The sequence below is a fragment of the Hippichthys cyanospilos genome, chromosome 17 (assembly GCF_059441005.1).
Source record: "Hippichthys cyanospilos isolate Australia breed blue-spotted pipefish chromosome 17, RoL_Hcya_1.0, whole genome shotgun sequence".
In the NCBI taxonomy this organism is placed as follows: domain Eukaryota; kingdom Metazoa; phylum Chordata; class Actinopteri; order Syngnathiformes; family Syngnathidae; genus Hippichthys; species Hippichthys cyanospilos.
In genome coordinates, this window is record NC_142385.1 from 15,939,347 (window position 1) to 15,961,908 (window position 22,562).

The 22,562-nt window shown below is 49.5% G+C and overlaps 1 protein-coding gene across 22 annotated transcripts in view; it reads right to left on the reverse strand.

Annotated features, from left to right (window-relative positions):
- The window catches only part of tcf7l2 (transcription factor 7 like 2), an 86,804-nt gene that overhangs the window by 3,766 nt on the left and 60,476 nt on the right, over positions 1-22,562 (reverse strand). For 5 of the 22 annotated variants that reach the window (XM_088439912.1, XM_088439910.1, XM_088439929.1 and 2 more), the window contains 9 exons: positions 13,301-13,433; positions 10,961-11,063; positions 9,485-9,571; positions 6,261-6,401; positions 6,011-6,173; positions 5,820-5,928; positions 4,579-4,641; positions 3,836-3,886; positions 1,763-1,835 (listed from right to left, as the gene is read on the reverse strand). In XM_088439912.1, the coding sequence (XP_088296038.1) occupies positions 1,763-1,835; positions 3,836-3,886; positions 4,579-4,641; positions 5,820-5,928; positions 6,011-6,173; positions 6,261-6,401; positions 9,485-9,571; positions 10,961-11,063; positions 13,301-13,433 (923 nt within the window). Of the gene's footprint in view, positions 1-634; positions 697-1,193; positions 1,267-1,762; positions 1,836-3,835; positions 3,887-4,578; positions 4,642-5,819; positions 5,929-6,010; positions 6,174-6,260; positions 6,402-9,484; positions 9,572-10,960; positions 11,064-13,300; positions 13,434-22,562 lie in introns of those variants that run through there. The other 17 variants (XM_088439919.1, XM_088439930.1, XM_088439924.1 and 14 more) reach the window with 13 other exon arrangements.

Genomic DNA, 22,562 nt, shown 5'->3' on the forward strand with positions numbered 1-22,562 from the left:
CCCCAAGGCGGCGGCGGAAACGCAGACTAACAGCCAAACAAAACAAAAGCGTAAAGCGGGGGCGGGGGGGGGTTGCTTTTTGCGTCCGATTTTAGGGGCGCGTAGAAACCAGAGAGCGCACATTACCGGCGATGGGGCAACAGCAACAAAGCGCGTACATGCCGGGCGGGCGGGTGGGAGCGGGGGCATGCAATTCCAGGAGGCGGGACGTTGGGAAAAGTATCGAGCGGGCGCGCCGGGGTATCGTTTTGCCGCTAAGTACGCGCCCGGCTCCCGCTAACTGTCCGTCAAAGAGCAACAAATGAGCTCATATCCATTTTTTAACACGCGCATCGATTCATCGTATGCGCCGCTATTGATTTTCCTTTCTTTTTGTTGGCTCCCGCCGCCTCCCGGGAAATTAGGCCGGATTTTGGGCAACGGGAGCCCCGGAGAGGACTCTTAACCTCTGGGCTCCTGTAATGAAGACGGAATTACGGCGTCTGATCTCGCGATCCGCAGCGATGCGCCGCCTCGGAAAAGGGGGCGGCGGGGCGGGGGCGGGGGCGGGCGTCCGCGTCACAACACAAATGGAATATGCCACCAAGAAAAGGAGGGCTGGGGAGGAAATGTACTTAGCAGAAACAAATACCTACCATGAAAGCATTCCCAATTCAAAGACTGCTTGCGTCAGAACAGAAAGACAACAGGTAGGGACTAAGTCAGGGTTATTGAAGAGGAGGAAGAGAGGGAAGGAAGAGGAGGAGCACAGAAAAGAGTGTCACTGAGCGGGCCCCTCAAGAGGAAGCAGGGCTAAAATCAAATCAAATTCCAAAAAAAATTGCCGAGCGGCGCCTTGTTATTCCACAAAAGGGAGGGCGCCAATTAGCACAAACATGACAGTTAATAAGTTAATAATGTGTCGGGGGAGCGGAGAAAATGGATTTCCGAACATCGAGAGAGAAAAAAAACAAAACGAAACAACGCAGAAATCCATTTTCTACCAAATGGCTCTAACTGAGTCCAGAGAGGGAGATTTTTTTCTATTTTGCAAGAAGTTCCGAGGGGAACGTAGCAGTTTGCCATCTGTTAAGCACACCGATGGAAACGTGGTTTAGAGAGAGAGAGAAAATCAGCAAGGGAATTCGGAGAGGATTTTTTTTTTTTTTTGGCTCATGGCCATCGCCTTCCTCCCATTCAGGCAAGTTATGTACCTGCACGGTTTGCACCATAAACTCAGCTGGTCAAGCCCGAACAAGGCACGACACTTCTTTGGGGTATTTGCATCTGTTATAGCCAAAGAGGTAAGGACACAAACAAAAAAAAAAAACACACACATAAACACACACACACAGGAGACGGAGGAAAAAGAAAAGAAAACAAAACAAAAATGGACACGTCATTGCACAGACAAAAACAAAACACATGGAGCCTGGGTTGAGGTTAAGGCTGGTAAACGCTGGGACTTCCTCCATTTTGGACCTCCCCAAGCCCCCGGCTGCCAGTCGATAACCCCCCCCGCCCCCCAAAATTTGATCACACTCAAACAAGCGTCACACAAGCACCCGAGATAGGAAACAGACCGGCAGGGCGTGGCTGGAGGAAGACGCAAACAGAAGGGGGAAAAAAAAGAAAAAAGACAACATTTCAAAACGAAAGGGAGCGAGCAAAAGGAGGAGGAAGTCCCAGCATAGCATCACCCCCCCACCCACCCACCCCAACACCAACACCCAGCCTGCACCCGGCCACCCCGGACTCGGCGCGAGCACGGCCCCATACACACCTGCACGGGCCACACCAGTTATTCTGTTGATCGAGCCCAAAGCGCGCTCGACACTTCTTAGGAGCGCTCAGGTCTGATGCCGCGACGGCCGAGAAGGGGGGGCGGGGGGGGAAGCCAGCGAGGAAGTACAAGAAAGAAGAGAGGGGGGAAAAAAAAGTAGCACCGAAATAAAAAACAAAAAAAAAACAAAGCACAAGTAGGAGAGAAATAAAGAGAAACAGTTACAGTGAGTCTATGGAGGCTGGCTGACAGCTATTGTCAAAAGTGCCGCGCGGCCGGATTTACACTGCTCGGGAAAAAAAACTAAACAAAAAAAAAACAACGCAATTCCCGCATTTGCCAATGTGCAAAGTTATCAGGCGCTGCGAAATGATCAATGAAGGGCAGCTAACCCCATCCTAAAAAAATCCGAGGCCATTTCTTGCACAAAAACGGAGTCAAAATACTAAATTTGAGCTGATGACAAAAAAGAATCTACAGAAAACCCCCCCAAATTATTTCACAATCATATCGCCATGCGCGAGTAAGATGAAAATGTGCTCCAATATTCTCCACACAAGGTGCACCTTCAAGGAAGGGCCTGTTTTTTATATACAGGGCGCCCCGCATAGAACAGAAGCCCCAGTCGCGGCTGGGCTGGCGTCCGAGCGCCGAAGCGCTACTTCGAGCCGCAGTGTAAATCCAGCCTGAGACGGAATCGCTACCAAGCATTAGTAAGTCGCGGACCGACCGCATTCCGTGCACAAGATGGAAAATGGCATTCTTGCTAACGCATTCCAGTACTAAGAGGAAGAATTGAAGTTGAGAGTAGGCAGGGTGGATTCATCCAAACGGCCAGAGAGCGGCAGTTAGCTCTTGTTAGCCCGGCCGGGGGGGTGGAAGGGGGCGGGGGACACCTTCAGACACCGGCGTGCAGGCATGGGCCTTTTCGGCTTTTTCCGCTGTGGAAAATTCATCTCTTTTGACAATTTAGCGCTCGGTAGAGGAAGAAGCGACATTTCCCAGAACGATTTCGACAAATTCCGCAGCGATAAATCTAAGCTGGTATTTAAGCGAAAGTTTGAAAGCAGCTATTTTTTAAAATGATTATTAATTATGGATGTATAATAACATTGTTATACTATTATGAAGTCATTACTTTATTAATTAATCGTCAAATCTTTGCAGATTTCACTCTTCTCGCTGACACACGAGTAGCCCGGCCCATTGCGATTCGAGATCGACTAATTGTCAGAGCGAGCAACAATCGGAGCCCATACCGGTATTCGTCAGAAGAATTTAGAGAACTGAAAATTTGGTCAACAAAGCGTGCGTAAAGAAAATTTTGCAAAGCTAAGAGACGGAGCTATTTTTTATTTAAACGCCAAAATTGACCTTTCCCTGACAATGAATATGCGCACCAAATATTTGCTATCAGTTATACTAATGATTGATATCGCTCCCGAGAACCCATCTAACTCGGGGGTGTCAAACTAGTTTTAGCTAGCGGGTCGCGTAGAGGAAAATCTATTCCCGAGTGGGCCGGTCCAGTAAAAGTATCTACATCACTTCAAATTTATTATTCCCTTTCAATACTGTCCAAAATCAGTATTGGTCATAAAACATAAATAATTCTACTTATCACAAGAGTTTTTCATCGATTGAAAAAAATTCAGCTCATTTGAATCCTTTCCAAAAGCATCTTGCGTCCGTTTCCCATGCGTTGCGAAGACATATTTTTGCATCCGAATTTGCTATCGGCCCATGCCTGGCGGCTAGGATTAGTGCCGAACCTCAAATCTAAAGTGGACATGCTGGCCTAGGGTTCAGGTGAGGCACGAGGGGGAGCCTTTTATCCATTAAGGAGGTTTACCCTGGCATCAAACCCTTCAAACAGTAAGCCCGTAAATGACCTCGGTGTATAGCAACATTGTTTGTTTGTTTTTAGCATTTAGAAAACCGAAAAGGCAGCGAAAAAAAAGAGAATGTTTAGAAAAATTCAACACATCCACGGCTAGATAGATAAAGCTCAATTAAAAGGGAAGGAAAACAAGTTAGTATATTTAAGAGTCAAAAAAAAAATGACATTAGCACCTGTAATCGGAGGGAGTGAAAGGCAAGGGTTTGGAAAATATTCTCTGTGTTCTGCAACGAAAACAAGAACAGATAGAGAGGCCTTCAAGAGGAGATCACCGTCACCAAAAATAAATCAAACAACGTGGAAAAACGGCGGCCGTGAACACAATGACAGCAAACATGATCAGGAGAAATGTATGCGTGGGATTGATGGAAGATGGAGCATCGCAGTATGAGGAAACCTCCTTAATTTTTCCATTGTGGTGAGAAGCAAGCAAGCGAGTGGGCAGCCCGGTTAGTGTCCGCACACGCGCACGCGCACGCACACGCACACGCACACGCACACGCACACACACACACACACTGTATTGTATTTGCAGGCTGCAGGCACTATAAAAACAGTTAATTTCATCTCATAGCATTCTCAAATACACATAGACCACAATGCTACCGGGCAAAAGGGGATGGGATGGGACAGGCGGGGGGTCTTAAGGGGCTTCATGCATATTCAGCTGTTATTAGCAAGGGAAGACTACAGAAAAAACGGGGAGGGGGAAGGATGGGGGCGGGGGGGTGTTACTGTACAGCCAATGCTACCATTTAAATATTGCATTGCATGACTATGATGAAAAAAAAAAGCAGCACAAACACACACACACGCGCACAAGAAAACTAGCTTGACTTTTATCTGGCGGGGTGTCACATGTGGCTGACACATGACGGGGCCGCTCTAATATGGGAGATAATTGCCGCTCGCTTACCGTTGCTCTCCGCTTGCTGCTTTTCCCTTTTTCTCTTCTTCCTTTTCCCCTGTTGGTTAGCCGCCAAGAAAATAGAAAGAGAGAGGGGGGGAAAAGGGAGACAGACACAGACAGGAACCTTAGTTATTATATTGCAGGACGCCCCAAAACATGAAACCGGGAGACTACAACTCGTCTTTGTGTTTACTTATTTATTCATCGCCTCTTTTTTTTTTTTTTCGCCCTGCGGTTGGTGCGAGCCTGATGAGGATTGTGTTTTCTTGTAGCGCCGCCATCCTCTGGCTTATTTTCCTCAATTTGTCTTGATGGGCTCCCAAAAGTGGACTCTAATGACCAATCGTTTGTGAGGCTGGATTTACACCGCGCTAAAAAAACAAACAAAAAAAAAAAACAACTACGGCAGAGTCAATGCGGGGCAGCGTCGACACCAAAGTAAACAAAAAAAGACATTAATAATAGATACGCCCAATAAAACAACGGGAGAAGACAGAGTTAGAAAGGTCACGCTTAAATTTGAACACCGGCCAACACAAAAGAAAACCATTAACTTAGGAACAACCTTAGGTAACGAGCCACATGCTGCTTGATGGACCGGATGATGATTAGCTTACGCACACACAAGCCAGCCATTTTGTTATTGACAACACGGAGAACCTTTGGGACAGGTCAGAGTTTGCCTTAAGGCGGACACTCGGTCTGGCCTACTGTTAAATGGCCAAGCACCATCTTTACTGTTGGACGCTTTTGTTTGGAAGTTTTTTTTAAATTGTTTTGGGAAATGGAACAAATTCAATGGGATTTCCATTCATCTCAATGGTTTGAAGATGGAAAAATTTGTCATTTGAAAAATTTCCTGAATGGAGCATGTTTACTCTACTATTCTTATGTTTTGTAAAAAAAAAAAAAAGTTTAAGTCGTTTTGGGAAATGGACCGAATTGATGGGACTTCCATTCATCTCAATGGGAAAAGATGATTCGAAGAATGGAACGGATTCGATCTGCCGTTCCAATAATCTCCCGAACGTTGGTTAAAATGGCGAACGTGGCCATATTTACTCCTCGTTCGTTTTCGGAAATGGAACAAACGAACGGGATTCCCATTCCTCCGGACGGGGAAAGAGGTTTGGAGGAACGGAACGAGTCAAACTCGCCACGGGAGCGGCCTCCCTCCCGAACGCGGGCCCCCGCCCGGGCGGGTCGGGGAAGAAGAGTCCGTTACGACTTGTAAACCTCAAAACTTACATAGTTGTCCCGCGCCGACCAGCCGGGGTAGAGCTGCATGTGGAGCTGTCGTTCTTTCCTGGCCAGCTCGTAGTACTTGGCCTGCTCCTCCCTGGATAGCGCGTGCCACTGCCGGGGGACAACGCGTCCGCGAGCCGGGTGAGCGGGCGGCGGCCAAAAGCGGGGGCCGGGCGCGACCCGGGCCACTCACCCTCCGACCCAGAATCTGGTTGATGGCGGCGCTCTCCTTCAGCGTGCACTCGGCCACCACCTTGGCGCGCATCTCCTTCATGTAGAGCATGAAGGCGTTCAGCGGCTTCTTTATGTGGACCTGCTTCTTTTTCTCCTCCTCCTTTTTGGCGTCCGACTGTTTCCTGCGGCGGGGGACGGAAAGCTCGGGAGACCGGAGGGAGAGGCCGCCCGGGGGGCGGGGCGGAGTCCCGGGCGGGGCGACTACTTACGAACTGTTGAGGGAGCTGATGTCGCTGTGGGAGGATTCCTGCTTGACGTTGGGCGTGACGATGGCCGGGTGCGGGATGCCCGTGGTGTGCAAACCGTGGTGGGGGGGCACCATGTGCGGGGGGAACCTAGAGGACAGAAGACTGTGTAAATCGTCAGAATGGCCGCGGGTGAAATGGGGCGATGGCGCGCGCAAAACGCAGCGGTCGAACGGGCTCCGTTCCGTTCCCTCCTCGTGAACGGAAGTGGCCCGCGCGCGCGCAAATGACACGTCGACCGTTGTCGGACATTGGGGAACTCGACTTGTGTGGATACGACATTTTTTTGGGTGTTTCTCGCAACAACCGATACCGTATTTTTCCGAGTACGAGTCGAGTTTTTTCCCACCCCGTTTTCCAACCCCAAATTAGTCGGCATCCAAGTAAAGTCCCAGTCAAAGTCCAGATCGCGATGTCCGCAGCAGTTGAAATCGATGGTTTCAAAGGACCCGTTAAAAGTCCACGAACCTCACCCCGGCCCGTTAAATGCGAGTAAGAGGAACACGGGGGTCAAGAATCGTTTTGGCGGCTGGCGGGAATTAAGTCGGTAAAGGCATCCATTTTCTTGCGGCGTCTAACATGGGATGGGCTAATTCCTTCTTGCCATCCTCTTTGGTCATTCCTGCAGGAATGCGCTGGAGCGTAAACGTGCGCACACACCCAGGCATCCGCCATGTTGACAGTGCGGGGCCACCATGTGACCAAACATCCACAAGAGAGGGATGAAGCAGGAAGAGAAAAAAGGAATATTTTTGCCCTCTTTCTGCCGTTTTTTTTTTTTTTTTTGTAGAGCTCATTATCTCGCCGTGTCTGGCTGCATGGCTCGGAGCCAGAATATAATGATGAGGATAAACTCGCCAGGAACAACTAGTTTCTGTTGGAGGCCATCTCAGGGGAGAGCGCGGGAGCCCCCCCCATCATCCCCCCCCAAACACACACACACACACACACCCTTCAAACTCTTTTCCCTTCTCCCGCCTTCATCCCTGACACGCTGGTGTTTGTGCCATGTCATGTGCTGATGGGGAGCTCGGCGGGGCGGGCGGCGGCTGCGCGTCGCCCATCATTAGGGGCTGCCGCCGCCGCCGCCGCATCCACCCTCCCCTTCGCCTCTCTGCGCACTTGTTAAAATTTCCTCTGTTCCAAATCTATTTTTTTCTTCTTCTTCTCTTTCCTGTCCCCTCGCCACCTCCGCGCTTCCCCCCAGCGCGTCCAGGTTATGGTTTAAACATGACGGCCGTCCCTTTGAAGAGCAGGGGGCATCGTCGTGGCCGTCGTCGGGAAAAGCCGCCACGCCGACCAATTTAATCAACGCGGAGAAGGGAACGGCGAGGAGGGCCCCGCCCCGACCCCGGGCCCCTACGTCTCAATCGGAAAGGTATGTCGGGGTGGGGGCGGCGCGGCCGAGCGGCGCCGTTTAATTGCCCACGCCAAGCGCGAGCAACCCCCGCGTGCCTGTTTAATGTGTAATGATCCGGCCGAGAAGGAGCGGGGACGACGGGATTTGGGGGGGGGGGGGGGGGGGTATCAAAGGGCGGCCTACCTGTCTCAGCCATGCACGGTACAGGTAGCAAGACCTCCATCATTATCCCAAATCTTGGTATCCCACCCCGCGATGCATTTTTAACATGGGGTGCAAGGTGCTAGCAGGTACCAGATCTATTTCCTGTACCTTAATTTGGGGTCAGGTGTAAAGCGCATAATGGCACCTACCAACGGAAAAGCGAAGAAACCCCCAGCTTCTTATTAGTACGTAGTACGATGACTTACTTGGTTCCAGCAAAGAAAAGATGATACGATACAATTTGTGATGCAAATTTTGAATCGCTCCAACCGCACTCACAGCTGAGTCACATTGGATGGCATCGCTCCATGTGTGACAGGTTTGAAGAATAAATAATTAACAATGGTTTTTTTTCCCCTTAAGAGGGGAAGGGAGGATGTGTTAAACCCTTCTCCGGAGACCTCTCAAGCACACACACCCCCCCCCGAGCCCCCTTCTATTGGGTAATTAAATTAGGGGTTTCATCACAGGGCATTAGCTCCCCACACACACCCCGCAGCCGGCAGATTCAATTAGCCGCGATGGAAATTGGATGATGACAACGCGGAGAGCAAATTATCAGTCACTTAAAGGAAGGCCCGGTCGGGACGCGGCCGCCGCCGCCAGATGTGTCGGACCCCCGCTCCGGAGAGGTCTTTTTTCCGTCAAAATGGCCTTCGACGCCTTATTGAGGACACTTTAACGACTTGGGGACAGCTGTGCCCAATTGAAAAGTCAAATTTGGAAATCCCTGGTTCCACACTGCCTCCCCACCAGCACCCCCGTCCCCTCCGGCCATGGACACCATCCATCAATGTCACCCAGGTCTAAATACAACGCCCACAGGAGCTGTTTTTCCAAGAGGGCAATCTCCAAAGTCCGTGGCTGAGTGGAACTGTTGAGCAAGACTGCAAAATGGCCGACAACGCGGTACTATGCATGCCCGAATGACCTTTCGAGAAATGGCACACCTTTGTTAGGATGATTCATTCAATCATTTGGATACTCATTTGGGCATGGAAAATACCTTGAACTATATATTTATGTTTTCATTTCACTTTAAATGAGATTCTATTGTAAATGAGATTCGCCCTGAATTTTTGCTTTGAATTTGACAACAAATATGGCCAAAAAATAAACGACTACTAAAATGTTATGCAAATCTGAAAAGTTAGCTAAAGTCAATTTTGGCGCCAATTCCTTCCCTTCGAAGTATCGACAACGGTTCCTTATTTTTGACCACGGCGGATTTACGGGCGGATTTACCGGCGTATCAAAAGCAAACGGCGATGTACCGTACGCGCGAGGACTGGATCTTCCACACAACGTCAAGTTCCTCAAGGGAAGCGCACAGTGGCACGGAAAACGGCAAAGCATCGGACCGGCGCAACGGCAGCGAACGTTTGGAGCGAAGCTAGCAACTTTTCCCCCCAAAGGGCCGCGGCGTTTGTTTACGTCTGGCAATTACGCGGCTGATTTAGCATCGGCCCCACGTGCGGCGGGGGCTAAATGTTCTTCGGGGGCCTCATTAAGTGGCGGGGAGGGGTAAATATAATGAATATTTGAGCAGCCATGCTGGAGATTTGGCCTTTTGAATAGGGGAAGGCGCCGGAACGCGCGAGACGAGCTGAGGGGCCGGACTCACCTTGACATGGATGCGTTGACAGTCAGCGCGGTCGGGTAGGGGTGTCTAAAACCCCCCGTCGTGATGGGATAAACAGGTTGACCTTGCCTGGGAAGGGAAAGAAGAAAGGTAAAGAAACAAGGTTGACAGACGAGCCCCCTCAAGTCGGCCCTCTTTTATTCTCATTTGATCGGGGACAAAAATCTGGGGGATTGCCGAGCGGCGGATCAAAGGCGGGGTGGGAATAAACTCCCGACAATTTTCAACCTCGCGAATCTTGATGGCGCCGGCTAATTAAATTTCATAACCCTTCGCTCGGCGCGCCGCCCCCGGCCCGGGTCCCCTCCCCGAGCTGGAACTAGGTGTTTTGTTGTGATAATTAAAGACGAAGTGCGGCTCCCTTTAATGGAGCCGTCACGCTAATTGAGGTCTACACATCCAAAAGACAAACAATAATGAATGTAAATTTATACCGAAAATAAAGTGCAGCGAATCAAAGGGCGGCGCGGCGGCGCTCGGGGGCCCTTTCTCGCTATTTAGGCGGCGGCGAGAAAACATTAAATTAACAGAGCTTAATTTGTAGCCTTTTGTCATATTAACAAGTGTTGACAAGAGTTACCCAGGGAGGGTCCCCGCGCGGGATTGCGGGTAAAAGGCGGGCAATCGCCGTTCGTTTGCTCTCATTTGACCCTACGCAAACGTGCCAAGTAGAGAAGGATAAACGAAAAAACCTAACGAGGAACTCGCGTCGGGGTCCCGCAAACTTTGGAGACCGACGAAACTTTTCATAGCGCTTTTCACGCAGCCCCCATGTCCCGATCCTTTGAGGCGGGCCCCCTCGGATCCGTCGGCGCTCGGTACTGACGCCGTACCTGCGAGGGTAGTCAACTGACGTCCAAAACACCCACCGCGGCTCTGATTAGCTTTAATAATCTGCTTTTACAATTCCGAATGGTGGTAAATTTGCAGAATTAGGCAACAGTCGTGTCGCACTTGTTGACACCAAAAGTGCTTTGTCGCCATCTTGTGGCATCTACTGGAAATTCAAATTCGCAGGGATTTTTGCCACAGATTGACACAATTTGTTGTATGTTGTATGTCAGGTTGAATCCATGTTTTGTTTCCGCAAACATTACCAACAGGGGTCCTTGTAAAATTTGCTTTCTAAAAGAACCCCAACTAAATCAGTTCCAAAACATCATCACTCGGGATGCGGGCCATGCGGCCGGGTACCGGTCGATCCACGGACCAGTACCTGGCCGCGGACCGGCGCTTGGAAACCCCTGCTGTACGGTATTTACTCCCTCGTTTATTTTCAAATAATAGCACATGGGATCGTCTGAGAATATGGAGCACCGGGTGACTTAAAAGCCTGCACGTGCATGGCTTCAAGGCTTGTATACGCAATTGTGAAAGTGGACTTTTCCCAACTTTTCAAACAGCTCACGAAAGAACACAGTACAAAGAGTAGTAGTTTAAAAAAAGGGATTCGCTTACTGTGGTACTAACCATCCTAAGGGATGGGGGATCTGGCCGACAGTGCCGGGTGACAGCGGGTAATAAGGAGAAATATCCGGAGGATGCGGAGGCCTTGGAATTCCTGCGGAAAAAAAGGGATGACGTGAGCGCCGAGAGGAGGTGGACAAGATGAAGAATCAAATCTTTTGTCAGGATCCAGAGTGTCGCACACATCACAAGGAGGAAGAAGAAGAGGAGAGGAGGAGGAAGCCTTGTTGCATGTACAAAAAAAAAGAAATAAAAAGAAAATAAAAATCACACTTCCTGATCAAAGGCCTCACCAGGCGACAGCGGCACAATGTGTTTGGAGGCGGCAGCAGAGGGGAGAGAGGTGAGGAAGAGGAGGAGGGGAGTTAAAAAAAAAAAAAAAAAAAAAACGCAGACGGGATTCTTGTCAAGTTTGTCATGCGAATTCGTGAGATTAATGATCTAAAATGACGGAGGTTTAGAAGTTAACAAAACTCAACAATGTGATTACGCCGTCGCGTGTGATCAGAGGGAGGTTGCCTCCTCATCGCCTGTCAGCCACATCATTCCATATGCGCCGCAAAAGCCATCGGAAATACGCAGCTGTTAAACATGGTTAGCGAAGCGATTTAGGCTAATTGCTGACTACTGCAATGGCTGTTTGGTGTCACCGACGGTGAAAAACGTACAATTGTCTTTGGGGAGCCGGCTCCTTTGATCTCGCCGCATCAATCAAACGGTACCGCTCGTATAGTAGTTAAGCGTGTCGCTTCCGACGGTATGGAGGTGAATAACAATAAGGTGGATGAAAGTAAGTAATATTAGCTTTGGAGTGAAGCTGCTACGCTATTGCTAGCTAGCGAGCTTAAGCCTGATCAGTTGTGATTTGACTACGTATGGATAAACGTAACGTAGTGGCAAGGCGGATGACGCCTGCTGGATGACTTCATTATTTATTTGAACAGCTCAATGAGTTAGCTTTGGATGTAGTGAAGCTGCTGCGCTATTGCTGGCTAGCGAGCTTAAGTGGTCAATTCGGATTTGACAACGCATGTATAAAAATCACGTAATGTCAAGGCGGGTTAGGGCTGCTAGATTACTTCCTTATTTAATGTGAACAGCTCAATGAGTTAGCTTTAGATGTAGTGAAGCGGCTACGCTATTGCAAGCTAGCGAGCTTAATTGAGCAATTCTGATTTGACAACGCATGGATAAACATCACATAACGCCAAGACGGATGAGGGCTGTAAATGAGTAATTATTTCTTTGAACAGCTAAATAGGTTAGCTTCGGATGTAGTGAAACTACCCGATTCGGACCAGGTAAGCTAATGCTAGCTAGCGAGCGTTCGATTCAGTTAACAACGTATGACGATGCGTCATATCACCATAACATGGATGAGGTGAGCAAAGACAATAAGCTTTGAATGGCTACTTGTGGACTGCTAATCTTAGCTAGCTAGCTTGAATGTGGCACTAGGACATTAGATTGACTTTCAAACGTTGATAGATCACACCAATAGATGATTATGGAACTACATTTTCTAAATAGAAGATTTATATAATCCTTTTGAACCTTGATTTGTAACGTTTGCAGCCAAGCAATGCTCTTTAAAAGCTTCGTTTGGAATTGATTTCATTACGGCACAGAAGATCTCGCTTGTTGTTTGTGTTGTTATTGGGTTCTTACATTCAGTCATCCAGAAGAATCACATTTGTCCTAGACAGACAGCCGGGTTTAAAAATAACTTCTCGCATAAGAACGAGACATTTTCTTGCAGGATTCTTCATCCTGCATAGCCGAGACAGCATGGGAATGACCATCTTCAGGGTGAGGCATTTAAAAAAAAAAAAAGTGTAGGGCATTTTGGAGCGCCATTCTGCTAAAAGCCACACAAGCAGCCCACCAGCCCTAATATGCCTCATTAATTAATTAAACACTGAGTCCTGATTAGGCCGCCCCATTACGCACTGCATTAAACAGCAGCTGCTGCATTATTTCCCCCTTGTAAGGGCTGTTGTAAATAGACGACATCATTACCTAAATGACTGACTGGAGACCAACGAAATACGAGATAATAAAAGTAAATTGTTCACCCTGAAAAGGCAGCTTGGCCATTAACAAAAACAAGGCAATAGGTCAAGCTCCAACGAAGGCCCGAAAACGATTATGAGAAAAGCGGGCTTTCCGCGGGGTATCGGGTCGCATCCGCAATCGGGGATTCGGCCGCGGAGTCAAAATCACCCTCAGGACCCTCCCTTTCCGGACGCGAGGTTTCAGATGCAAACGCAGTCTTGCAAGTTTCGTTCCGAGGTATTTGGTGTCCACTTGACGCAGAGTCTCCACACTTGCCTGTTTTGGGGTCCACGTCCGTCTGTAGGTGAGGTGGCGGGTTCCCCGGCGTGAAGTGCTCATTGCTGTAGGTGATCAGCGGTGTGAGAGGGTGCACGTGGTGAGGGTGCTGAACCACTGGAACCTTATTCGACTGCGCAAGAGAGAAGACAAGAAAGAAAAAGAGGCCGGGGTTAATCTTCGTAAAAGGAGAGCGGATCGTATTGCGGGTGTCCCGGAGGCGCCAAACCGCCGGGCCTCAGTGAAAACAGTGCGGTTTGTAATTAAAAACACTTCTGCGGTGTCGCCCTGGAATTCGCGGTGACTGGATGAGGCCCCGGGGGGTTGCCACTTCTCGTTTGGGGCCTCCAGTGCGATGAGGCACTTTTAACCGCAGCGGCAGCACGAGTAATCGATCTTGTGCGAACGGCTGAAAATCAAGGCGGCGCATGTAAATCCAGAGTCATTAGCGGCTCGGGTCAATGCGCCGCCGTTCCCCCGCGTCTTCCTCGCTCTCCTCTTGGGCCTGGATCTCCGGGGCTAGTAGGACTGTATCCTACTAAGAGGGTTAGAAGCCGAAAATCCGTTTCAGCGTTTTTGCACAACTACTTGGAGCTATGTAATCTTCCCTTTGTGCTCCTAAGTGGTGCAGCCCACACGCTCCCCTTTTTTTTTTTCAATTACCCAAAGATTACAGTGGAGCGGCCGCGGGGGCCCCCGACTTTCCGGACCCGGGACCGTACCCCCGGCCACTAGATAACCAGATTAGAGCGCTGCTGTAGATTAGCCCGGTGGCTTTCACTCCTCGACTACATATCCTTATCCTGTCCTCAGCAGCCGGAGGAGCAGCACTAATCAGGCTTATCATAACACGGATGATAAGAGGAGGGAATGGGGTGGATCCGCTTGAGTGCGTGGTCTCGTGTAGACCCTCGCGCAACCTCATTAGTCACATAAATGTACGCAGGAAAAAAAGGACGTAGTGTTGACTTGAAAAATTAAAACTAGGAGGGACATCAAACTCGATAAGGGAATCCACGATACATAGGGGCGAACGGTTAATATTTGGACTGGGGTACGTATGGAAGGTAGTTAAAGTCATCTCTTCCAAGACCTTTTCTATGGTGTTTGGAGAATTCTGGGTGGTGGTGGGGGGCTTGGGCGGGCATTCCCGACCGCCATGGTCCCAATGAAAGATTAATGAACCCCCGCGGAACTCCAGGGAGGCAAGCGAGACTCCTGGGACTCATTCACAGCCCTGAGCTGAAAAGGCTGTGGAGGAGAAGGGCTGAAGCGGAGCGGGGAGGGTTGGGTGGGATGGGGGGGAGCGCGTGTGTCGAGTAGGGGGCACGGGGGTGCGAGGTGGAACGGGATTCGTTAGAAAGAAACACAAACCAAGACGCTCGCGATCTGATCTGCACATCCAGAATAGACGGATGATGGGGAGGAAAAAAAACAGGATGGTGACAGCTGCCGCATGCGGCTGACGAGTTCTGTCGCTCTCGCTTGCTTTCCCTAGTCAGCCACCGCCGCCCCCCGCTCTTAGCCCCCCCCCTCCGCTCACCTCCTAACCTCCTCCTTCACGAATCCCCGCTCCTCCCTCGGGTAATGATGTGAAAGAATGTTGTCGATTCTTCATCTGCGTTCTGAAAAGCTTTACTGGCCATTTGAAGGAACTCTTTTGTCCACAGGCCTTGGCTATTGAGAGAAAAGTTCAAAATGTCCGAGTCCCAGCGAAAAAAAACAAAAAAAACTGAGAAAAGGTCTAGAGACCGGTGGATTTACATCATAAACCCGCTTTCCGTATTTTGGTACAGTAGACCAAATCTTTTGGGTTTTGGGGGGTTGGACACCAAAATGGCTGACTCATCTGAATCCCCCTTCCGACGTTAGAGCAAACTGCACTGTTGTGTCCGAGAATCCTCATTCCTGAGCCGCGGGACGAATAGGAGACAAAGAAAGGACTCTCGCCTTAAAAGAGAATTCCAGTTATCCTCAATTAAATCATCTAATTGGTAGCAACGCGGCTATCGCTCTCCTACGATGCAGACGATCATCTCAGATGACGCACGGTAGCATTCGCTCCGGTTGACCACGACGTCAAGGCAAGAACCCGGCGAGGGCCCAGGCACCTGCTCTGAATCCTCGCGGTCGACTGGCAGGGAGGCTCGGGCGCTTCTGTCGCACAAACATCGGCACAACAAAGCGACGGGAGACAAAAGCGGGCGACGTGGGAGGCTTCTCCACAAGGGCCGCGGCAAGAAGAAAGAACGTTTCCTGCCCCGACACCCCCGCTGACTCGCATCCTTCGTCACTTCAGCGAGCAAAAATAGCATCAGACAAAGACGGACGAGCTTTTCGAGCCTCCAAAAGACACGTTCGCAAGACCCCGCGAAACAATTGGCGTCAATGAACAGGCGGACTTCCTCTATTGTCCGCGACACGCAGGGCGCCCGCTTGCAACGGGCAACGTACTCGAGTATAGGCGTAGGTTTTGCCACCTCCGGTTACGCGACTGATATTTCCAGCGCTTCTATTTATTCAGCGCTTTACTCCTACTTCCCACTGAGGGGCTTATATTTAAAACCCAATTATTATTCACTTTTCCAACAGTCAACACATTTTGGCACCCAACCGTTTTCCGCCGTCTACCGAGAATCATCGCGTCCATGCGCAAGGGGATCCGCATGGGGGGACTGATCAGGATCGGGCGTTGCGACCGGCTTAAAATGCCAACGCACTTTCAGCCACCGGATGGGCTGCCACCAGTCTCAGCACTAAACTACTTTTGGAAAGAGCAGTCACTAACTGTAGAAAGAGCCCCCGCGAGGTGGTCAAATCAATGTGATGCTTCGAGTCAGACCTCCAGTGAGAGAAAGGAGTCGGGGAGGAGGGGGCTAGCCCGGGGGGCTCCGAAAGTGACAGCGGGACAGAGGCAGACAAAGGCAGCGGGGCGGCAAGGTGAAGGCCGGACAGGAAAAAGCTGTTGGCCTCGCATTTCCGCCTGCCGGCGACTCGGAGGGGCCCTAAATGTGAAGGCGGCGACCTTACGGGCCCCCGGAGGGCCCGTCCTACGCTAGAGTGCCGCTGCCTTTCTTCCGCTTTGCGTCACGATACGATGAGTTGTCACTGCAGCTCGCCGGCCGCTAATGAGCTGCAAAAGAGGGCGGGCCGGGAACCAGGTTGCGGGATGGCGGCGGCGTGACGGATCGGGCTCCTCTCGGGCCTGCGCGGGCCGGGGAAGGAGGTGGCCCTCCGAGTCGACGCCGGGCAGAAAACAAAAGCGCGTCACGGGAGCTTAATGGTTTGAAAAAAAATCCAATATCCCAAATATCAGGCTGTCCAAGTGTGTTTGTGATTTTTCTTTTTGGCGGGTCAGGGGGTTTGAACGCCCCCTTGGAGGCTCCGGCCCAAATCCTCAGATTCAAGCGGACGATTTAAAAGGAATACTTAAGAGATTAACGGCGATGGAATATCGAAACGCCGAGACAAATTAAAGGCTTATCATAGGCTCGATGCGCCGGCATTCCGAGTTGATTAGCTCTCGCAAATCATATTTCTTGGTCAGTACGGAATTGATCTCTACGCCAGAAGAGGATGCATCTCCGGGGGCGTAAAAAAAAAAAAGGGGGGGGGGGGGGGGCAACTCGAGATGTTTTATCAAACTTAATTATTCACTTTGCAGCCTTGACACGCCGGCTTGCTTAATCAGAGTGCGGAACAAAAATATTATGTGGGCCAGAGCCTTTGCTCCCCCGTCCTCGCGCTTGCCGCTCAGGTCGTTCGTCGGCGCTCATTTCCCCGCTTGCCGCGTCTTTGATAGTCTGCACATCAAATGGAATGGCAGAGAGGACACGTTTGCACGTGTCACACATAAATAAAGCTGCGCGCAAGTAGCTTAAATATCAAGTGCTATTTGGTGCAAGTGTTGACAAATTGACTCTGGGGCGCGCACGTGCGTTGAAGCCGCTTCCCCGCCGCCACCATCCTTCTTCTCGGCTAGACTTTTCAACATAAACAGCCTCTTGAGCTCTCGTACCTGAGTTAAACGGGCGATATTGTGTCAAGAGCGCCAACGAATTCTGCCTTTTGAAATGCAATCAGCCTCGCAGAATTTCACTTGAAAGGCTGGCAATCAAGAGTTTGAATTGGACGCCGACAAAAGAATATGTTAGGCTGTCAAGCTTATTGAATTTTTTTCCCCTTCGCATGGATAAGACATGAGATTGATTCAATACGCTTCTGTCGGGTAAATAAAAACCGCTTTTCGCCGCGGGAAAAAAAAAAAAAGAATCTATTTGTAAAACAGATTACGGCTTTTTAACGCGGATGACGTTTAGCTTGTTTACGTCAACCAAAAGCAGGTGTGTGTCGCCGGCTTAACAACAATCTCAAGGGTGCCAAAAAAAAGGGGTGCGGCCTACTCACCCAAGCGCTCATATTGAGATGCCAGCCGCCCACCCTTCGGAGAAGTCCCGAGCTCAGGATTTCCTCCGACCCGGCCGGAGATCCGTCCCGCGGGTACATGGCGCCCCCCCCCCCCTCCCCTGCCCTCACTTGTACGCCGTGCGGAAGCTCCCTTTCTGCACGGCGTTGAGCCGCTTCTTTCCTCGCCGCCTGCCCGCGCCGAGTGAAGTGTGCATGTGTGTGGGTGAACTTGTGTTCATTGTGCACTCTCTCTTTACGCTCGCCCGTGGCCGACCATTGTTCCCCAAGGGTGTTAGTCATTTGAGCGGCTCTCCGGCACGCTCCGAGGCCCGCCGCTACCTCATCCCGCCTCATCCGTCACGCGCTCCTCTCGCACAAACTTTCAATACCGGTGATCGGTAGCGGGGGTGGGGGCGAATGACCTCAGGCGGTGATAGTCGATAACAAAAAACAAATCCCTTGTAAGTGTGTGTGTTACAAGACTCTGCCGTGCCCCCAGGATGCCCACAGAGCAAGCGGCTAAAAAGAGCCGGCAAAGAGGAGAGAAAAACACACCAGATAGTCCGAAAAGAGAGTGCTGTCCCCTTGGCAAAAAAGTCCAACGGGGGTGGGGAAGTATTCTTTCAAAGTTTGACATTTTTGCTGAATGCCCACGAGACAATTTGTTTAATTGGGTTGATTTTTCGATTCATCGGGGCCGGATCAAAAGCTCGAGCGGGACGGTCAAGGCCCATGAATGGCCCGATTTCAAGAAAACATTCCAAAATTCACCAAAAGCATTTTTTACTCTCTATATTATTTGTGCCACAATACACAGAGAACTCGCGATTACATCCAGTGATGACTTCAAAATTGACATGGAGATAAAAGCTCTTTGGACAACTTGAATTACAGCAAAATATCACGGGCAAAGAGGCCACTCCAGCGTTCGCCAGATATTTATAGGAATACATTTTCATATTATTTTCAACAGCGTATTACAATTAAAATGAACGCTTAATAAAATACTTTGATTTAGCATTCTATAATGACCTGACATCAAACTGCCTGACAAGAAATTAAATATTTATGGTATACATTATTTAAATGTGTGCACTATTCCTTATGAAATACTCATTGATTAAAGCATAAATGAAATTTAAACATAAAATTCCAACGCGTCGATTGTTTAATTCAAGGAAAAAAATGGGGTACTTATGTCTTTTATCTAGCTGGTTTCTCAGCGCGTTAGTCAAAGCATAATATGCGTGAAAACTTTTGTACCTTTCATCTCGCTAGTTTATCGGCACAAAGTATAATTTGTGTGAAAACTTTTCAAAATATGTAAATGTTCCCAGAGCGTCCCGAGGCCCAAAAGACAAAACAAAGCTGAGCGAATGTCCGCGCACAATAGCGCGGGGAGGCGGCGGGGAGGCGGCGGGGGGCTCCCCGGCTCCACAAGTAAAAGAGCCCCCCGACGAGGCGGCGGCTAATTGCCCGCCCTCCCCGTCCATTCGGCCCGGCCCGCCGCCTCCCTTTTGTCCCACGTGCGCGTTCTGGAGTAAAGGCGGAGTGATGGACAGCTCGCCACTGCGCCGCCGCCACCAACAACAACAACAACAAAAAGAAGCAAAGGGAGGGGTGGGAAAGAGTTTGCGCTAAAAGTGTGGAGAGGATTCCGAAATCACAATTCCATTTAAATGCTAAAAAATGCATTGACTTTTTCTCGATATAGAACGTGTGAATTTTTTTAGATGAAGAAATACACGAGAAAATAATATTTTCAAGAGTAATTTCAATATTTCCCCGAAATAGTCGAAGCTCGATATCGGCGTACTAAAGTAGACAAAAGACACAAATCGCAAAGTGGCAAACAGTGACAAACAATCGGCGTTCCTCCAAACGCTAATTGACAACAAGGTCTCCATTTGGATCGCATTCTAAAAGACGGCAAACAATAATCGTCAGCATCATGATTTTTATCCTTTATGGCACCGATTCCTGCCTGTCAGCCTGTCAGGACAAAGCAATCAAACGCCGCCTTTCATTCATCCAAATTGTCAAACTGTCACTTAGCAACATAAGTGTTATAAATGACCCAAAGCCAGCTCGGCTGGAGGCAAAGCCACAAAAGTCAACCTGATATCACGCCGGGGCCAAACGCCGTTTGCGCATTCCCCCCTCCGACAAAAAAAAAAGAAAAAAAAAAGTGTGAAAAGTCTTACCATTTAAAAGCGCTGTACGTATCGGGGATGCTGCTCGCTTCCTGGTTAAAACGCGCATGCTGCCACTCGCGCTCGTGCACTCACTCCAAGCAGACTCCCACCGCCATGTCAGCCACTAATCCACTGGGGGGCAGCACCTCGTCGACGGCGGCCCCCCTCGCTCACGCCCCGATGGGTTAAGCCGATAAGACGGCCGCCGTCGCCGCGGCGACGCCGAGCCTTCGCGGTTCGGCCGGCGCGGACGGACGCGCGCGTTCGGATCCGTCTCTCGCCCCCTACCATCTCCGCGTCCCCGCCGTCTCCGCGTCTTCCGCAAATTGAAAAGAAAGCAGAAGGGAGGATTTCACTCACCGGCTCGGCGGACATAAGGCGAGTGGAGTGGCGCGTCTTTTTAGGAGTTGCCCTAACTTGGCTAAACTCGAGCAGCGGGGTGTCTCTCCCGTCATGTCAGTAATCCCCCCACCCCCACCCACCCCCGGGAAAAAAAAAAAAAAAAAAAAAAAAAAGGGGGACTAGGCACGCTCCATTCAGCGCCGGTCACACTACGTTAGACTCAAAATCGAAGGGTGGAAAAAGCATTCCGAAGCGGGAAAAAGCCTCAAAAAGAGCCGGCCGGCGTAACAATTCCAAGCCCGCCGAAAAAGTCAGAGGCGACGGCGGGCGAAACGGGGAAAAGGGGCAAAAAAAGGCAACGCGGACGAGCCGTCGGAGGAAAATCGCGGCCGAGTGGCGTCGGCGCGAGGAGGAAGCCCACTCTTAAAGCCGTGATCCGACCAGCCGCCGCTCACCACCGCTGTGAGCCTTTCAACCGCCGCAGATAAAAAATGACTATTGATCTTCAAATGGTGATAATTGAAAAGATCAAAAAGATTAAACAAAAAGGGAAGAAAAAAAAAAAGAAAGGGGAAGAAAAATCAAGAATGCGCCCACTTACCATGTTGTGCGTCCTCTCCTTTTTGTTGCCAGCTTTTTGGAGGTTTTTTAGCCGTTTAAAAAAAAAAAAGTATTCACATCGAAGGTGTCAAAATTTTTTTTTTTTCCAGGCGCGCCTCTTGATCGTATTACTTCCGCGGTCCCGCTTTCCAATGCGTCTGAACTTTTTCCCTTTTCTCTTTTATTTTGTTTGTGCTACCTTGGCTTTTTCCCCCCCTTCTTTTTTTTTCTTCTTGCGCGCTTTAAGACTTTAAAAAGCCCGGGCGCCGCCGCCGCACGCGCACCCGCTCGCTAAAGCAGCACAAATTATCTCGCCACCTTGCGCGGCGCTCTGATGCTTTTGGCCGCCAACTTTGCGAGGCCCTTTTACGACTGCATCAAAATTAGCATTGTCAAAGCGGTTAATGAATATTAATATTGTATTTGTCATTGGAGCTGGCCCATCGCTGAACTCCGAGTCATCCATCAGGGACAAGATTAAGCACACAATTATTTCTGACTGACAGGGACCAAATCTGGAAGATTTTTTTTCTCCCCTCTCTTCTTCCCCCCTCCGACAATTTAAAGAAAAAGACACGACGTCGTCTTTAAGGTGCCTCCCACGAGACCGGCCCAGATTAATACACTTTTAATGAAGCGGGATTCCGTACGTACTTGGGAGGGGGGGGGGTTGGAAAAGAAAAAAGGGCAAAAATATACTTCAAATCTCGTATTTCATTGTTTTGATGACAGATACGGGATTTTCTTCTTTTTGCGCGCGCGCGCGCGGACAATGATGGATTTTTGCCACGAGCGCCGCTTAAACTCATCACGAAACATTTATTAAGAAAAGGACGGACCCCCGGCGTCGGCCGGCTCCCTCCGCGGAGCGCTGCCGGGCCGACGGCGGCGGACCACACAGGCGGCCTGCCGCTGCATCCGCCGGGGCAAAAAAAAGAAAAGAAAGCCCAAGCCAACGGGTGACTTTTCTCTGCAATTGCTATGTCAATTCTCAACTTGTTAATGCGATATGCCGCCTCTTTTTTTTCCACTACTTTGCCCCTATTGTATTCTTTATTTACCTCTCTCAACAATTATTTCAAGACCAATATTTTAAGCCCCGTTATTATCTTTTTTTTACACTTTAAAAAATACCTCCTTTTCAAACCACAAATTTGCCCTTATGGTCCAATTTTTTGTCCCTTTTTTAACCGTCATTGTGCCCGTTTTTCTCTCCATTATTACGCCATTTTTGCCTGGTATTATTTTGCCCCCTCTCCAACAGTCATTTTGCTTCTTTTCTGAACATGATTTTGCCCCCTTTAACTACAATGATATTACCGCAAGGTCATATAAATCTATGCAGTAAAAAAATACACAAAAGATGAATACTCATCAAGAAAAGCCAAATTATACATTTCCAGCTTTTGCTCCTTTTCTGACATTATGATCCTCTTTTAATGCCATTACTTTGCCACAAGCCCAAATAAATCTATGCAAAAAGGAAAGCAAAAGATGAATACTTCCATTTTTTTTTTACCTAATTCGACTTGACAAATGCCTGCCAAAATTTTCAAACCCCCAAATTGTGCACTTGCATCTGTTCTTGCCAGTTTTGCACCTGTCCTGACATTATGATGATCCTCTTTCCCTGCCATTATTTTGTCACAAGCTCAAATAAGCCTCTGCAAAACAAAACCAAAAGATGAATGCTTCAGATTTGTATGTCACTTGCCAGA